Source organism: Labeo rohita, chromosome 9 (genome assembly GCF_022985175.1).
Source record: "Labeo rohita strain BAU-BD-2019 chromosome 9, IGBB_LRoh.1.0, whole genome shotgun sequence".
NCBI lineage: Eukaryota > Metazoa > Chordata > Actinopteri > Cypriniformes > Cyprinidae > Labeo > Labeo rohita.
In genome coordinates this window covers 27374476-27391835 of record NC_066877.1, presented here as the reverse complement: position 1 = coordinate 27391835, position 17360 = coordinate 27374476, and the positions used below count along the sequence as shown (strand labels likewise).

The window sequence follows — 17360 nt, the reverse complement described above, 5'->3', positions numbered from 1 at the left end:
GAAAGACATGGCGAACAAGATGGGAACAGCTGTGTCTGCTCCCTTTCGTGATATTTTACGATGTTATTCAGTATTAATCCTTACTATTTTATCTTATGAATTCGCTTCGGCTTCAGAGGACGATGCATTTCGCGCCGGGCAGACGATGTTGTCCCCGGTGGCTGCAGCATCACGGGATGTTCGGTAGGAATCATATGCTGGAAAAGACGCTGAATACTTTAACATGACGAATGTCCACAGCTGTTCAGTCCGTTTGTGTTGGTTTATTCCTGTTATGTAGTGCTATATGAACTGTTTTTATATGTTTAAAAATAAATGAGTTTGGTTACGAGATTGTAAGAGACTTTAAGAAGTAAAACGCCTGACTTCCCCTTTTTGTCTTATGTACATCCAGTACCACACAACTAAAATATTTGTCTTTATTGAATGAAAAACTGGATGTTGTTAAGAACTGCAATGAGTATTTGTGGTTGTGCATGTTATGTGTTTTTTTGTTTTGTTTTGTTTTGTTTTTTCTTGCTCAGAGAAAGTAAAAAAGCATATATCTTATCATATTATGTATAAATATATATATATATATATATATATACAATCAAAGTGTTACAAACAAAACTTTTTATTGTAAAATATATATATACATATATATATATATATATACAATCAAAGTGTTACAAACAAAACTTTTTTATTGTAAAATATGTATAAAACAATAAAAAAGTTTTGTTTGTAACATTTTGATTAGAGAAAGGACAAAAAATGAAAACCAAACAAAATCCGGAAATATACCACCATATTATATTATCAAATATATTATTAATCTCTTTGTGATGGCAGTCTGAGAAATCAGTTATTTTGTAAATGTATTTAGTTTTAATTAAATTGGTAAAAAAACTAAATTATTAAAAGTTTAATTAGTTCAGTTTTATTATTATCTTCTTTGTGATAACAGTCTGAGAAATCAGTTATTTTGTAAATGTATTTAGTTTTAATTAAATTGGTAAAAAAAAAACAAAAAAAAAAAAAAACTAAATTATTGAAAGTTTAATTTGTTCAGTTTTATTATTATCTTCTTTGTGATAGCAGTCTGAGAAATCTGTTATTATTTTATAAATGAATTTAAGATAGAATATAAACAAAAATTACTAATTTTACAATATGAAATTTGATAAATGAATAAATCGTTTTGATAGATGAAATTTATGAATTTTGATAAAAAAAAAATTACAAAATTAAGCATCACCTGGAATATTTCACATGAAATGTAATGACTTTTTTAGGTAAAAATGCTGTATTAAATTATTCAAAGTTTGATCAATTAAACTTTATTAGTAAATTGTTTGCATATATATATATATATATATATATATATATATATATATATATTATTGTGTTTTATTGTGTTAGTTAGCTGTATTTGTTTTAGTTATTTTTACTTAATCAAAATAACCCAGCTGCTGTTTGACTGAGATTAACTGGAATGCACAATGAAAAAACATGAATTTTGAATTTTTTTTTGAGTTTTCTGTTTTTGCAAATGAACTCTTCATTTATATAGAAATGTACTGCAGAGTAGAAATAATAATGTTGTTATTCAATGCTCAGATACCTCCTATATGATGTAAATCCACCCGAGGGCTTCAATCTTCGCCGAGATGTGTATATTCGCATGGCCTCTTTGCTGAAGACGTTAAGGAAAGAGGGTGACTGGGTGCTAGTGCTGCCTCCATGGGGTCGTCTGTATCACTGGCAGAGCCCTGACATACATCAGGTTCGCATCCCGTGGGGGGAATTCTTCAGCATAACCAGCCTGCAAGCTAACATACCAGTCATTGAGTATGAGGAGTTTATTGCTGGTGAGCCATGCTGTTTTTGTTTGTTTGTTTGAGATTGAGAGATTACAATTATATGTGTTTATTGTCTTAATTTAACTGTCATAAATGTACAGGAAAAACATTTAAAAAAAAAAACATACATTCTATTTGCAATTCCATATGGTGACGCTAGTGGCACAGAAAATACACATTTCACCTCTCATGATTATGCATGAATGTTTAGTTAGTCATATACAATAATCAGTTTCCACTCAGATTCCAGAAATACCAAGTAACAAATTGAATTAAACATGACATTTTAAAGCAGAAAGACCGAAATAGTATTTTCTTCTCAAACATTCTCCAGTAAACATTTTTTAAACAATGTAGACTTAGTTATGATTCTATATCTTTATTATTGATCTCAGAGTCTGGGGGTCCCTTCATTGACCAGATCCTTGTGCTGCAGAGCTATGCAGAGGGCTGGACAGACGGGAAATGGGAGGAGAAGGTGGATGAACGAATGTGCATTGAAAAGCTAATGTACTCAAAAGACAAACAGGGTTATTTCAGGTACTGCTTTAAAATCACAGGTTCAGCCAGTTCTGTTGCTTTTGACAGACATACTTATGGATGGGTGCAAGGAATGTTTATGCAACTTTAAAAGCCATGCGGGAATTCACCCGAAAAAAAAGATTTCAAAATATACTGTATGTGTATCAGAGTCAAAAATAAACTTTTCCATTAAGGGGCAGTATTTGTCCGCTGTAATTGAATTCCAGAGGTATTTTTTTTTTTTTGTTTGTTTTTTTACATTTGTGAGAGCAATTTTTATAATCACTTTATTATTACAAAAACCATATGTTGTCTTTAAAGTCCGATGCTTAAATTTACATGATTACTTCAATTAACATTTAACTGTTGTCAATAACAATAGACTTTAATATATAAATTATACATGTACAAAACAGGAGCTCATAGGGCTGCAATATTATGACAAAATCTTTACTAAAACTAAACAGTGCGTAAAAGCAATTTGATGCAGTGTGAGCGAATCTAAATGTAATTCCGTGAATTTACACTTTTCATTCATTTTCATATTTCATTCGGCAGCCGTAATATGTTGTTTAATTGTGCTGGGGCATTTTTTACCCTTTGTCTTGAATTTCTGTGGCATTTTTGTTCATTTTAGTGGCATTTTTGCCACAAGCACTTGTTAATTTGTGACCCTAATGTGTATGTATATAAATAGACGTTCTGTAATATACAGTGCACAGCATAAATGAGTACACCTCCTCTGAATAAATAAAAAAATATGTATTTTCTTAATGATCACTGATATAATTTATGGAAAGATGGCAAAATTTAAATGTATTAAACATATACTAAATAAAAACAACAAAATATATGCCAATATTTTCAGTGAAATAAGTAAATTAGCCAATTTTGTTTAAATGAAGGATTGCAAAAATGAGTACACCTTAGATTTCATTCAGCAAATGCATAATATTCTAGTACTTAGTACGTCCTCCAGAACTTTAAGTATACTGCTCTGACCCTTCTTGGCGCTGAGTGTACAAGTTCATGACAAATTTTCACATCTGTCCTGTTTAACTCCTGAAGGATGACCTCCTTAAATGCCCTGGTCTTTAATGGGGAGTGTTGCTCAGCTCATCTCTACAGAATCCCCCACAGCTGCTCAAGAGCGTTAAGATTGAGTGAAATAATTATAATTGTAATTCTAGTGGTGACAACAACCATGCGTGTCACTTCTCCAGGCTGTGTCACTCTTTTCATAGCTTTTGCCTGCTCTGAGACACTTGCATGTTATTTCTCCTGCTCTTTTTCTAGCAAAAATTCACTTGTCACTAAATGAAAACTTGTGAAGACCTGATTATTTCAGGAGCCTTGTCACAAGTTTATTGTTTTTGAATGTCAGTGCTACTTCTGCTATATTTTCACACTTAAAACAATAATTTGGTATTCCTATTGTACTATGGTCCTATTTTATGCTAAGAAATAGGTTCTGGCAGTTCTCTTCTCTTCTTCACTTTTAATTGTTAGGAAATTACTTGTCTTTAAACGTTTTGGTTCAATATACTTACTTGTTGATCAAAAATAGCCTTAAACCTCTTTTTTTTTGTGTTTTTTTTTAGTTTTATTATTTTATTATTTTCCGTCTCATGTCGTTACAAACTGATAAGCTGTTTTGTTTTTCTTTGGAAAAATGGTCAAAATTTGAACCAGCTTTTTCACATATAACTACATTTCACCATATTTGTCACAGTACAGTACCGTTCAAACGTTTGGGGTCGGAAGAATTTTTTTTTAAAAGTGTAAATGCTTACGCTTATGAATTCAGCAGTGTCACATGATCCTTCAGAAACATATCTCCTTAGTATTGTTTCCTTGTTGAAAACAGCAGTGCTCATTAATATTTTTTATTATTTAATTATATTCAGTATTTTTTGATGAATAGAAAGTCAAAGAACAACATTTATTGTAATACTTTTTTTGATAACATTATAGAAGTCTTTACTTTTGATGAAATGAATGCATCCTTGCTAAAACAAATTCTTAAATAAGAACAAATATTATATATTATAAATATTATGAATCTTGATGACCCCAACCTTTTAAATGGTAATGTGTGTCCATACAATTTATGCATTATGTGTCTTCTGAAGCCAAACAATGGCTTTGTGTAGGAAACAAACAGAAGTTTAAAAGGATAGTTGTGTGATTATTTACTCACCTTTATGTTCTTTCAGTGATTTTCTTTGTTCTTTTGAATGCAAAGGAATATATTTTTGAACTTTTGTTCATGCAAAAACTAAAAATAATTAAATTAAAATTAAAAATTAAAAATATCTTCTTTTGTGTTTCACAGAAGAAAAAAAAATGCATAGGAAAAGAAATTCAGTCCATTTCAATTAAATCTTACTTCTTTATCTCCAGAGGCTGGTTTTGGGGTTATGAAGAGACCAGAGCATTGAATGTCACCTGTTTATCCGCTCAGGGACATGCCTCTATCTTGGCTCCTGTTTTACAAAATAACTTAACCGTCACGTAAGTCATTTTAGAAATAAGTTTGATTCCAAATAGCTTTTAAATGCAAATGGTTTCCTATAAATGTGTTGTCATTAAACCACAGGTCAGTAATGCTGGACAGAGCTGAGACTGTTCTGCATGATCACTATGCTGGGAAGGACTACTGGGATGTAAGTCCATAAATTAATATTCTCAATTTTTAGATAGAATTTGGCTGAAGTATTTCTCACCTGATTATTTGAAATGAAAACAAACGTTTTATTGCTTTACAGACACGGCGAAGTATGGTGTTTGCCAAACACTTGCGTATCATAGGAGATGAGTTTAGGGCCAAGTATCTCAACTCCACAGATAAACAGGACCAGACGCCGTACAACGAAGACTGGACCAAAATGAAAGTATGTTTCACTACATTAATTCTCCCCTCTCATTGTTCAAATACAAAAAAGTACTGGTGTCACTGCTGCCAGCATAATAGATATAGTCAAACTGGTGTTTATGCAACAAGATGAAGGATTTGGGCTTTGTCAGAGCTTTTGTTCACCTGTCATTACAGTGCATTTCTGGAATGTTTGTCATGTACTTTACACCCACGCTCATTTCAAAAATGCAAAGCGGTCATAATTGCTGCATGACCTTTTGTAAACTTTTGGACCAGAACAGGCTGGGCAGTGCTAAGGGAGGCCCTTACCTGGGAGTCCACTTACGTAGGAAGGACTTCATCTGGGGGCACAGAGAAGATGTGCCCAGCCTCAAAGGAGCAGTGAAGAAGATCCGTAGTCTCATGAAGAAGCTCAAGCTTCAACAAGTCTTTGTTGCCACCGATGCAGACGGTGAAGGTACAAACACTATTGAAAAACTGAAAAAAAGTAAAACCACAATGTACAAATTATTTAGCTTACAAAATATTCACAGAATAGAGGCCACAATTCCAGTGATCCATACGTCACAGTTCCATACGTGATGTTTGACAAAAGTCCATTTGAAAATTTTGAAACATTTTAGTTGTTTACCAAACCTCATCTCATTCCAAAGCCTTGTGCTGATATTTTTTTTTCTGTTCAGCACAATACATGAGACATTTTAAAGGGGTCATCGGATGCAAAGGTCACTTTTTCATGCTGTTTGAACATTAATGTATGTTGGCAGTGTATGTACACATCTACCCTATAATGATAAAAATCCATGCAGTGGTTTTTAATTAATCTGTAGAAATAATATCCCCTTTTTCAAATCGAGCCATTCTCAGATGCCTGTCGTTGTGGTGTTACACAGACAGAGGCCGCTCCCACGATAGTTGATTGACATGAGCGTCTTACCTCAGATCAGCTGTAACAGTCCGACCTCCATTGTTTCGATGCTGGAGCAGGGATATAAGTTAGACAAAGAATATCTCCGATTGAGCGATTGTGGTGTTGTGTTGCTGGATGTAATAATAAACATAATGGTCATCATTTACTCCTGACATCTGAGCTGCTGAAGATGCAGTGGATTACATTTGTATGTGAAGGGAATACTCACCCCGATCTACATATTTGTCTCTATGTTCGTTCAAATCAATCGTGATCCAGCTTCACCTACAGCAGAAGTGAGTATAAGGTTTTTTTTATGAATCTCTGCAATCACCTTTCCTAATATGTGCTAGTTAGCAAGTTTAGCGGCTAAACACGGCTAAATGCAGCTAAAATAAACAGGCTCGTCACTCCACAGAGAATCATCGGATGCCCATTTTCCACAAGTTGATATTATTCTTTAGGGTCTTAATGAAAAGTTTATAATATACTTTGGTTAAAAATTCTCAATGGTAGTATAAAACAACACCCTTTTTACCTTGCCAAAATCAGCTCTGCAAAAATCATCCTATTCTGGTCGAAGCTGCTTTAAATGCAAATGAGCTCTGCTTGTCCCGCCCCTCTCTTCTCTCTGTGGAGTGATGAGCCTGTTTACTTTATCCGCGTTTAGCTGGTAAACTTGCTAACTAGCACATTATTAGGAAAGGCGATCGCAAAGATTCATTAAAAAAACCCTTACATTCACTGTAGATTGGGAGGCGCGTTCCCTTCACAAACAAACGTGATCCATTGCTTCTTCAGCAGCTCAGATGTTGGGAGTAAATGACGACCACTATGTTCATTATTACATCTAGCAACACAACACCTCAATCGCTCAATTCTTGTCTAACTTACATCCCTGCTCCAGCATCAAAACATGGAGGTCGGACTGTTACAACTGATCTGAGGTAAGATGCTCATGTCAATCAACTATCGTGGGAGCGCCACAATGACAGGCATCTGAGAATGGCTCGATTTGAAAAAGGGGATATTATTTTTACAGATTAATTAAAAACCACTGCATGGATTTTTATCATTATAGGGTAGATGTGTACATACACTGCCAACACACATTAATGTTCAAACAACATGTAAAAGTGAACTTAGCATCTGATGACCCCTTTAAAAGTTTGGGCTCAGTACATTTCAGTACACAAGGACACATTCAAAAAGTAACAGTAAGGACATATACTGTTACGAAAAATATCTGTTCTTTTGAACTTTCTATTCATCAAAGAATGTGGAATAGTTTCCACATAAATATTAAGCAGTACAGCTGTTTTTAACATTGATAATAAAATGTTTCTTAAGCATCAAATCAGCATTTTAGAATGATTTCTGAAGGATCATGTGACACTGAAGACCAGAGTAATGCATTAGCTGACAATTCAGCTTTTGCCATGACAGAAATAAAATATATTTTAAAATATATTAAAATAGAAAACAGTCATTTTAAATTTGTAGTTGTATTTGTCATTTGTGACCATGGACCGCAAAACCAGTCATAAGGTCGTAATTTTTTTTAAAATTGACATTTATACATAATTTGAAAGCTGATTAAAAAAGCTTTCTATTGATGTATGGTTTGTTAGGATAGGACAATATACAATGGCTGAGAAAATACTGAAAAAATACTGAGAAAATCTCCTTTAAAGTTGTCTAAATGAAGTTCTTAGCAATGCATATTACTAATCTAAAATTAAGTTTTGATATATTTACGGTAGCAAATGTACAAAATATCTTCATGGAACATTATCTTTACTTAGTAACCTAATGATTTTTGGCATAAAATCGATCATTTTGACCCATACAATGCATTTTTGGCTATTGCTACAAATACACCCATGCTACTTAAGACTGGTTTTGTGGTCCCGGGTCACATTTATAAAGCACATTTCAATTCAACCAGGGTTGCCCAAAGTGCTGAATATCAAAAGGCAATAAAGTAATGAGAATGGGCAAAAACATAAATCAAACATGACATAAAACAAATACACACCTAAGAATTAATCGCCCGGGGAATTAAAAGCCATAGTTAATAAATGAGCTTTTAGATTTGAAACCAGAAATGGTCTGAGCGGATCTAATACGGATCTGATCTGAAAGGGGCAGTGAGTTCCAAAGGTCGGGGGCAGCAACTGAGAAAGCACGACCCCCTCTCAGTTTTAGTCTTGATCTGGGAACCACCAAAAGAAGCTCGTCAGATGATCTCACGGGATATAACAGAGAAAAAAATAAAAGTTTGTATTAAATTTAAAAGTCGTTATAATATTTCACAATATGATGTTTTTACCATATTTTTGATCAAAATAAATGCAGTGTATATGTATTTGTATATGAGATCAGATTTTTTCTGCTTTTAGAGCTAGCTAAACTAAAAAAGATGCTGCCTGAGATGGTACGATACGAGCCCACCTGGGAGGACCTAGAGCTCTTGAAGGATGGAGGGGTGGCCATCATAGACCAGTGGATCTGCGCTCATGCAAGGTATTGAATCACACCCTTTGCTCTCCTTTCTTCGTCACAACAATGCGCTTACTGAATGACATTGCATTTTTTATGTTGTAGGTGAACAAAAGCTGCTGTGTTACAAGATGTTAAAAGATGAATCACCAACTTCAAATTTTCTTTTAGCACTTAGTTCTTATTTCTTCATCACTTTCTTAACTTTTCTGTCAATGCTGTCCCTCGAAGATTAAGCTGACAGAGTGTCAGTGTTAGAAGAAATTCTACAAGTATCAAAACTGATTGTTTTAGTTTTTTGTTTTTTTATTTAAAAAAATAATACATTTCAAATATTAACTTAACTAAAAGTTTAAGCATAAGGATTACATTAAGCATAAGGTTACTAATTTGATCTTTACTGTTTCGTTGAATTGGGTGTGACTTAGATTCTTTCCATTAAAAACAACAAAAAAAGTATGATCCCATGACGTAACAGCTTAATCATTTCAGTCAACTCAAGCACTCGCTCAACTGGAAAAAAATGCCCATTGTTTGATATGACAACCTTTGATCCTACTGATCACATGCTGTTGTGTGACATTTTACTGTAAATTCATTTTGCAGTCTTTTGTTTGCAATAGCTAATCTCCTTTGTAAAACAACCACTCACTCATATTTGTGTTATCTTTGTCAGGTACTTCATTGGGACATCAGTTTCAACGTTCTCTTTCAGAATACACGAGGAAAGGGAGATCCTAGGTTTCGATCCTAAAACCACCTATAACCGATTCTGTGGTGACGATGAGAATGAATGTGAACAACCAACACACTGGAAAATTGTCTACTGATCACACAGAAAACTTGATCCTGGTTATACAGACTGCAAATGATTTCTCACATTTAAGAGGATTCTTTATATTTTTAAATGTTTTTTAATCTTTTAAAGGAATAGTTCACTTAAAAATGACATTTCCTGAATATTTACTCAGCTTTAGGCCATTCAAGATGTAGATGACTCATCAGAAAAGATTAGGAGAAATTTAGCATTACTTCACTTGCTCACCAATGGATCCACTGCAGTGAATGGGTACCGTCAGAATGAGAGTCCAAACAGCTGATAAAAACATCACAGTAATCCACAAGTAATCCACACATTTTCAGTCTTGAGGTTTTTTTTTATGTCAAAACACAGTCCTCTATCCACAATATTGCTTTCTCTAGTTAAAAACTGTCTTGTCTGAATCAGGAGAGAAATATGCAGTCCAAAACATTTCTAAACAAATTTATCTGTGAATTTTGAAGTGAGAGGACAATGGGGGGTGTATTCGAGGAAGCGTTATTATGGATTATGGAGCAGTGTTTTATCCAGAAGTGGCAATTTAAAATTTAAACGGTGTAATAATGGATTTGTTTCTTATAAACATTCAGCTAAAGATGTTAATTGATGGAGTTATGTGGATTATTGTGATGTTTTTTTTTTGTTGGACTACCATTCTGACGGTATCCATTCACTGCAGAGGATTCAAATTTCTTCAAATCTGTTCTGATGAAGAAACAAATTCATTTACATCTCGGATGGCCCTGAGGGCGGGTCATACTTCAGAAAATTGTAATTTTTGGGTGCACTATTTGTTTAATGCCAGAGCCAATGGTTTTTGATTGCCTTAAGGAAGATAAGGTGAGTCATAAGCTGAAAATATCAAATGGCTTTTATCTCGTATCTTGTGTCAGATATGGAATTTGTAAATGCTGCTGCTCTGTTCTCACAGTTCTTTGACTTGGATTGTTGACACTTGAGATGAACTGTGTATAACACTGTGATCGAACCTTTTTGAAAATGGTTAACAAGATTTTTCACCCCTGCTCCAGTCTTTGAAGTATTTTTTTTGTGTAATGTGCTACTTGCCAATTATTTTTGTCACAGCACATTTTATGCCTTCGACAAATAACAGTGTTTAAATAATATTTCTGTCAGTATTGTGCCTGTCTGCTATTTGGCCAAACAAAAATAGTGCTTTCACACACTTTGCCATACAGTATTTTTACACTAGTGTTTTTTCCTTTCATAAGATTCCCGGGACGTGTAACAAAGCATGTTCTAGAATCACTGTCGGTAAAGATAAGCATCTGAAATGGAAGCATTAGCTTTGTTTTCAATGACAAGCGGTTGGAGGGTTTTGATTTGTATATTACTTTTGTTGTTTGGAAATGTACATTTATGTTCACCATTACCATTCAAAGATGTACTGTATATTCATCTGTGCTGTTTTTTCTTTATATGTTTTTTTTCAGAGATCACTTGATGTGAATGTTGTCAAGTGTTTTTCATCTTATTTTTGTGAAAAGAAATTCCTTATAAGGATTTGAACTGAAAAAGTTCATTTGAGTAATAGTGGTCTGCTAGGTACATTATAAAAGAGGAAATTTGCTGTAGGTTTTCATGACTCTTCTTTTGCAATCTCTCTCCTGGGGCATGAATCTGGTTTCATATGATGCCAATCTGTCCAGCTCAAAGCTATGCTGATCATTTTACCTCAACTTGTGGGTGGAAACAATGCTTTGTGACTTATTCTCACAGAAAAGAGGGCAGCATGAGATGTTTTTCATTCTTTTGTTCTGTTGATGCTTCTGGAAAACTTTCTAAGCTAGTTTCCACACTCCCAGTCTCTTATTTTAACAATAGCATGTTACGTGAATCCTAATCTTGGCTGTTTATTATTTTGATCAGCTTTAGAACTGATTAAAATGTGTTAAGTGATATATTTTAGAATAATGTATGTACTTTTATTGTCTTTTTTCTTTTAGAATTTAATCTAAAGCAAAGGGAAGATTTATGAACTTCGCAACCTGTATAACCACAATGACTTAACGAAAACACTGAATGTGAGCTCTGTAGGATATAGAAAACCTGACATAAATATTTGTGTCCTTAATAACAACAGCTGTGGGATACTTGTCATATTTTTAGTTACTGGTATTGTTTTCTGTGTTAAATAAGCACTAGTTAAGCACAAAGCTGAACTCTACCCTAGTAGCTAGTTAAGCTACATGGGACTTACTGTATTGTGTGTGGATACCCTTCTTTTTAGAAAATGTCTTGACCCCCAGTACACATTTCCAAGCTGTACATAGGTGTTAAACTTTAAGGAGTTTCTTAACTGCTAGCAAATGACAGATATGATCTGCGCCTTTGGCTCTCCTTTACATTTACCATAAGTCATTTTTCCCATCATCCAGTGATGTTTTTGTTCTCTGCTCTTATATGTACATATATACACTATGTTTATGTTACTATTGAAGTGACAGGAGAAGCTACTCCAAGCGATTCAGTGCAGGAGTGAGCCGTTGGAATCAATTCAGACCGATCTGAAAACCTGATTCACTGAAAAGAACCGATTAAAATCTGATCCATTCGCAGCATTTTCAGCGCTATTTGCTTAATTAGCTAAAAAGCTGTTATAATTAAACAAGCAATAGTTAAACAAAGCTGTTAGCTACTGAAATGTTTCATGATTTTAAAGTAGCGAAGAAATGAAGTTCAGCCAATCCACCTTATTTTTCCCATAAGAGTGGGCACTGCCATTAATGCGATTAGCGTTCTTCCATCTCATCCACGTCCAGCTATTTTTAGCTCTACAAGGCAGCTCGTTTTGCTGCTTGATATTTCAAACTGGTGTGTTTTACCATATTATTTTAATCTTAATTATGAACACTGCAGTGGTTTGTAGTGCAAACAGTTTTACTGTTTACTGCACCTTGTTATTCTCATTATCAGTGTTGGGGAGTAACTAGTTACATGTAACGGAATTACGTAATTTAATTATAAAATAAATGTAACTGTAATTAGTTAGTTACTGACAAAAAATGTGTAATTAAATTACAGTTAGTTTTGAAAAATGCCAGTGATTACAAAGGGGATTACATCTGAATTTTTTCACACACCCACCCCCACTTACTTACACCAATGTTTCAGGAGTTTAGGACACAGAATAGGACACATGCTTATTCAATAACTGTTTTATTTCCTATTTGGGTTTATGCAGACTTATGTTTTTTTCCAAGGCATTGTTAGATGCTAGTGTTTTCTGTCCTAACTATGCAAACATTTGATTTCAAACCCAGTATCATAGCTATTAAACTATTTCTTGTTATGATGTTATGTTATGATTTTGTTATGATATATAGCGTGTTCGATTTCCATCTCGAGGTCCTTTGCCGATCCCGCTCCCCTCTCTCTACTCAAAGCTCTTTCCTGTCATCTCTCTACTGTCCTATCACAACAAAAGGCATAAAAAGCCCCCCAAAAAAAAGTAAAAAAAAAAAAAAAAAGGTCTGAATTTGTGGTGGCTGTGCTTTAAATTAAATGATTACACAGCTCAGGCTCACTTGGGGCAACTTAAGTCGGTGCTATATGCTTGATAATTTTTCTTTGCGGAAGCTTTGCGTTTGGTTAGTTAATAAAATATTAAATCTTGTGGACAATTTCTTAATTCTGTCATCCTTGTATCGTGGACTCGCTCTATTGTTTCATACAAAAGCAGCTGCTGCCATTTTTTTTTTTTTTTTTTTTTTTGTACACTGTAATGGATTATAAGATAACTAACAAACTAGTACTACTACTTAATTATTTATGCGGTGAAGTGTTGTGTAAGAAAACTGGTATGACTGCACTGTATCCCTAAAATGTCTAGTTTGAACTTGCCGTTTGCTAGCAACTGATTTCTTCATGGAAGTTTTGCGTTCAAATATTTCAACTCAGATCAGTGTTTTGTGTCTAATAATTTTGACACGAAACATCTAAATAATGTATCAAGCAGCTGTGTAATAAGTGGGATAATGTACATTCAGCCAGTTGTTATCGCAAAATAAAAATGTATATTATCCCTTACTTATTATAATCTTAATTCAAGTGATGAAGGATTTTGAAAGTCTGTGATCAGTGTTGAACGCTACTGTAAGGTTAACTCGGCCTGGTTTAAATGTTTCAAAATCATTAACAGTTGAAAATATTAGAAATTTAGAAAAGTAATAAAAAAGTAATTAAAAGTAATACGTTACATTACTTTAATAAAGTAATTGAAGTTACACTACTTATTACATTTTAAATCAAGTAACTTGTAATCTGTAACCTATTACATTTCCAAAGTAACCTTCCCAACGCTGCTCATTATTTCCCTATAGTGGCTAATGAACCAGAAGTTTCGCCCATAGGCATACTTCTACGTTTTAACGACTAGATATGCCAAAACGTTGCTACAATGAAAAAAGATAGAAAATAAAAAATAAAAAAAAAACACAGAATAGGTTGTTCTGCTAATTTATGCTGTCTAAACCACAGATAAAAACGCTAGGAAGCTGCTAAATCATAGAAGGCCTTAGTAAGCAGGAAAGGGTGCAATATTTTGACAAATTAAAGTTAATAGGTGGTAAAGAAACAAGCAGTATTTATTAAGATATTAGCCTAATATTTCAACTAACTGACCGAAAATGATGAAAACAAACACAGATGTTGTCAAGATTCATGCCCTGGAAATCCTGATTCATTTTGGCCAACCACAAGCGCCTTTTGTTCCTCAGACAGTTTTTTGCACTCTTCTCCTTGATTTGTTATAACCAGGGCTCTCAAGTCTCACGCATTCACCGTGAGACACACGCATTTCAACCAGTTCACACGTTCTCACGGCACACCTTGTATTTCTCACACTAAAAGGTAAGGGATAACTTGTCCCGCTATATAATGTTAATTGACGGGGCACAGGCTTGCAGGGGGAGTTCATAGCTGTCTTGACAGTTCAGTGCCACCTACCAGTCAATATCAGAAACTAGAATTTTTTGTTTTCGGGTAAATTACTTGATCCCGCTTCAGTCACGTTCGTCACTCGGCAACATGGACGCGCACACGGGACAAGGCAAGGAAAGGACTAGATAATTGGTAGATCTGATACAAACAGACAAATTTATCCAAATTTATTACTTTTCCCTTTGTAACCCCTTTGTAATTTTCATAAGTAACTAATTTAACTATACATTGTGTCTCAGCAACTGTAACCGATTAGTTACAATTTTTTATTTTTTTTTGTAATTAAATTATGTAATTCCATTATATGTAACTAGTTACTAAGTAAATTTGAGCCCCTACCACTGTCATCAAGGCATCAATATGTGCAACAAACACTTGCAATACAACATGCCATTCATAAGCTGAAATATGTACTTTATCTCTCTCTCTCACACACAGCTTGACATGCTCAGGGCAAGTTCTGCAATACTGTATGTGTAGGCCTACAGTATGTACTTTGAGCACTGCTGTTGATTGGCACATTTGGGGCCAAATTTCTTTTGATACATTTGAATTTTTGAAATATACAAGACATTTTATTTTATTTTATTTTTTATGAATTTGACTTTAATCAAACTTACCAGTTGTTATAGTTTCTATTTTGTGCTGGTCAATTATGAACAATAGATAAAATGTAACTTCTAGCAAAAATTGGAGAGAATTGCATGGGGCCGAGGGGCCCAGATATAATATCAATCCAAACTTTTTTTAAAACTTGAGAGCCCTGGTTATAACTTTTGGCAGTGTATAGTACTCCAAATATTTTTTATCTGTCCGACCGATTAGTACAGCCCAAAACATAAGAATAATTGATCATTTTCAGCAACAGCAATCAGCAAAGTATTGGAGTTTCATTCAGTTCAGTGGCATTTACAATTACCCTGGTTAAACTATGGTTAGTGTATCAAAACCATGGTTCATTTGTATTCCGGTTATAGAAATGTTTTAAAAAGGTCGACTGAATGTAAACTTTTTCAGTATGACTAAATATAAACATGTGCGCAGGATTAACATTATATTTTTTGGTTTCATTTTTAGTAAAATCGGAAATGAACACCACAGTTTAATTTTAAGAAAAAAGGTGGATAGTGGCATATAACTACTCAAATATGAGCAACTTAAATAATGAAAAATACCAATGGTTCTATTGTACTAAAAGTGTAACAGTAGTTTTTTTTGGTGTGGGCTCGTTTAACGTTTGTATAACTACAATTACCCTGGTTAAACTATGGTTAGTGTATCAAAACCATGGTTCATTTGTGGTTATTATGATTTAACTATAGTAACCGTGGTTTTTTGGTTTCATTTTTAGTAAAATCATGGTTAATTTTCGTAAGGATAGGCATATCTATCAAATATGAGCAACAATAATAATTGCTCGCTCACAGATAGTGGAGACGCACGGGATCCTCAAACCGGTCGGGCAACCTGTGTGTGAAATACCCGCCTCTCACCTGTGCAGTCAATGAGGACACAGAACAGAGACAAGTGTATAGCTACTGGATATCACTGAGAGCGGAGCGAACACCTCACGAAAGAAAAAAAAATTCTCCTGCGCTTTATACACAGTACATACTTGATTTTAGTTGTTTTTGTTATTAGTTTTTCGTCAGTTGGTGGAATATCACATGGAAAGAGCTTCTTGCTAGGAATAACCTGGCAAAATGTCTTCATTATATCAAACGCATCGGACCAAATAACAATACACTAATTCCAATCCAGACTAAACAAGGTAAATAAACTTAATCTATTTATGTTCTTTTAGTAGTATAATAAGTTTAGAATTTCTAAGGTCCGCATATTTATTACTTTTGTAGATGCGATAATAAAGTGAACGAGATTCAGTTATGTCAATAATGAAATAGGTGTATATGACGTAAAAAGGCAATTTATACAGGAAAAACTTTTTAACAGTTTTAGACAAAAAAGCGCATTTAGACAAGTGGTGAGGAACCAACTTTAAAACATCAGCCTTTTTATGATTTTTATGTATTATTATTATTTTTGTGTATATACTGTATATAATTTGAGTTTTTTATTTTATTAAATTAATTATTAATATTATTATTAATATTAAAGTGAATTTACTTTATATACATGGCGAATTACATCATAATAAAATATATAAAGCTAATATATAAAGCTAGAATTTGTTTGTGCAATAAAAATATATATATCATACAATGCTTTAAAGTGTTTTTGTAGATTAGCTGGAACCAGCTACTGGCCATAAATGACCGTCAGAAGGGTAACACTAACCTAATGACTGTGCTATAAAGCTGCCATTATTCTATTAACAAATATTCAGTAACCATGATATATACAAATATTCTAATCATGATATGCAAGGTTAGCTTTTAATAGTACAATGATTAATTATCATAATGTGTGCCCTACTCTACCTACTGTTAAAGCCTGCTGTCCTAATTTGACTAAAATGCTAAAGTCACTAAAAGTGACTGAAACAGACTATCATAAATAATTATATTTGCAAGAATGCATACTTACATGTTGTTGACTTGCTCAATTGACAGTGCGTGTAAGATATGCGCAGTGAGAAGCAATAAACGTTTAGAATGAAGATTTCAATTAAAACATTTTCAGAATGATAAATGTCGTTGTGTATAATATAATATAATATAACATAATATAATATAATATAATATAATATAATATAATATAATATAATATAATATAATATAATAATAGTTTTATGCTCCAGTAATTTTGCCTAATAAATCCGAGTCTTGTCTGATTTATTTTTTATTTTTTTAACCTGAATTTTACTCTTGTCTTTCATTTCTATCAGCACTTCTCCTCTGATGGCCTCCTTCTTAAAACAGCTAAAACTACTTCTCTGGAAAAATGGCCTGGGTGTCATCC

The 17360-nt window shown here is 33.6% G+C and overlaps 1 protein-coding gene across 1 annotated transcript; it reads left to right on the top strand.

Annotated features, from left to right (window-relative positions):
• The first annotated feature begins 2 nt into the window (after positions 1–2).
• Positions 3–11071, top strand: pofut2 (protein O-fucosyltransferase 2). Its single transcript, XM_051118767.1, has 9 exons — positions 3–183; positions 1603–1853; positions 2240–2384; positions 4770–4880; positions 4966–5032; positions 5135–5260; positions 5521–5701; positions 8557–8680; positions 9333–11071. Exons 1-9 carry the CDS (start codon positions 8–10, stop codon positions 9484–9486), a joined length of 1335 nt encoding a protein of 444 aa, XP_050974724.1. The 5' UTR covers positions 3–7; the 3' UTR covers positions 9487–11071.
• The last annotated feature ends 6289 nt before the right edge of the window (positions 11072–17360 follow it).

Bases quoted from the DNA above. Each gene is read 5' to 3' on its own strand.
- pofut2 (XM_051118767.1), top strand. From the start codon at position 8: ATGGCGAACAAGATGGGAACAGCTGTGTCTGCTCCCTTTCGTGATATT. The intron at 1,854-2,239 runs GTGAGCCATGCT...TATTGATCTCAG, and splicing joins GTATGAGGAGTTTATTGCTG to AGTCTGGGGGTCCCTTCATT. The intron at 5,702-8,556 runs GTACAAACACTA...TTCTGCTTTTAG, and splicing joins CACCGATGCAGACGGTGAAG to AGCTAGCTAAACTAAAAAAG.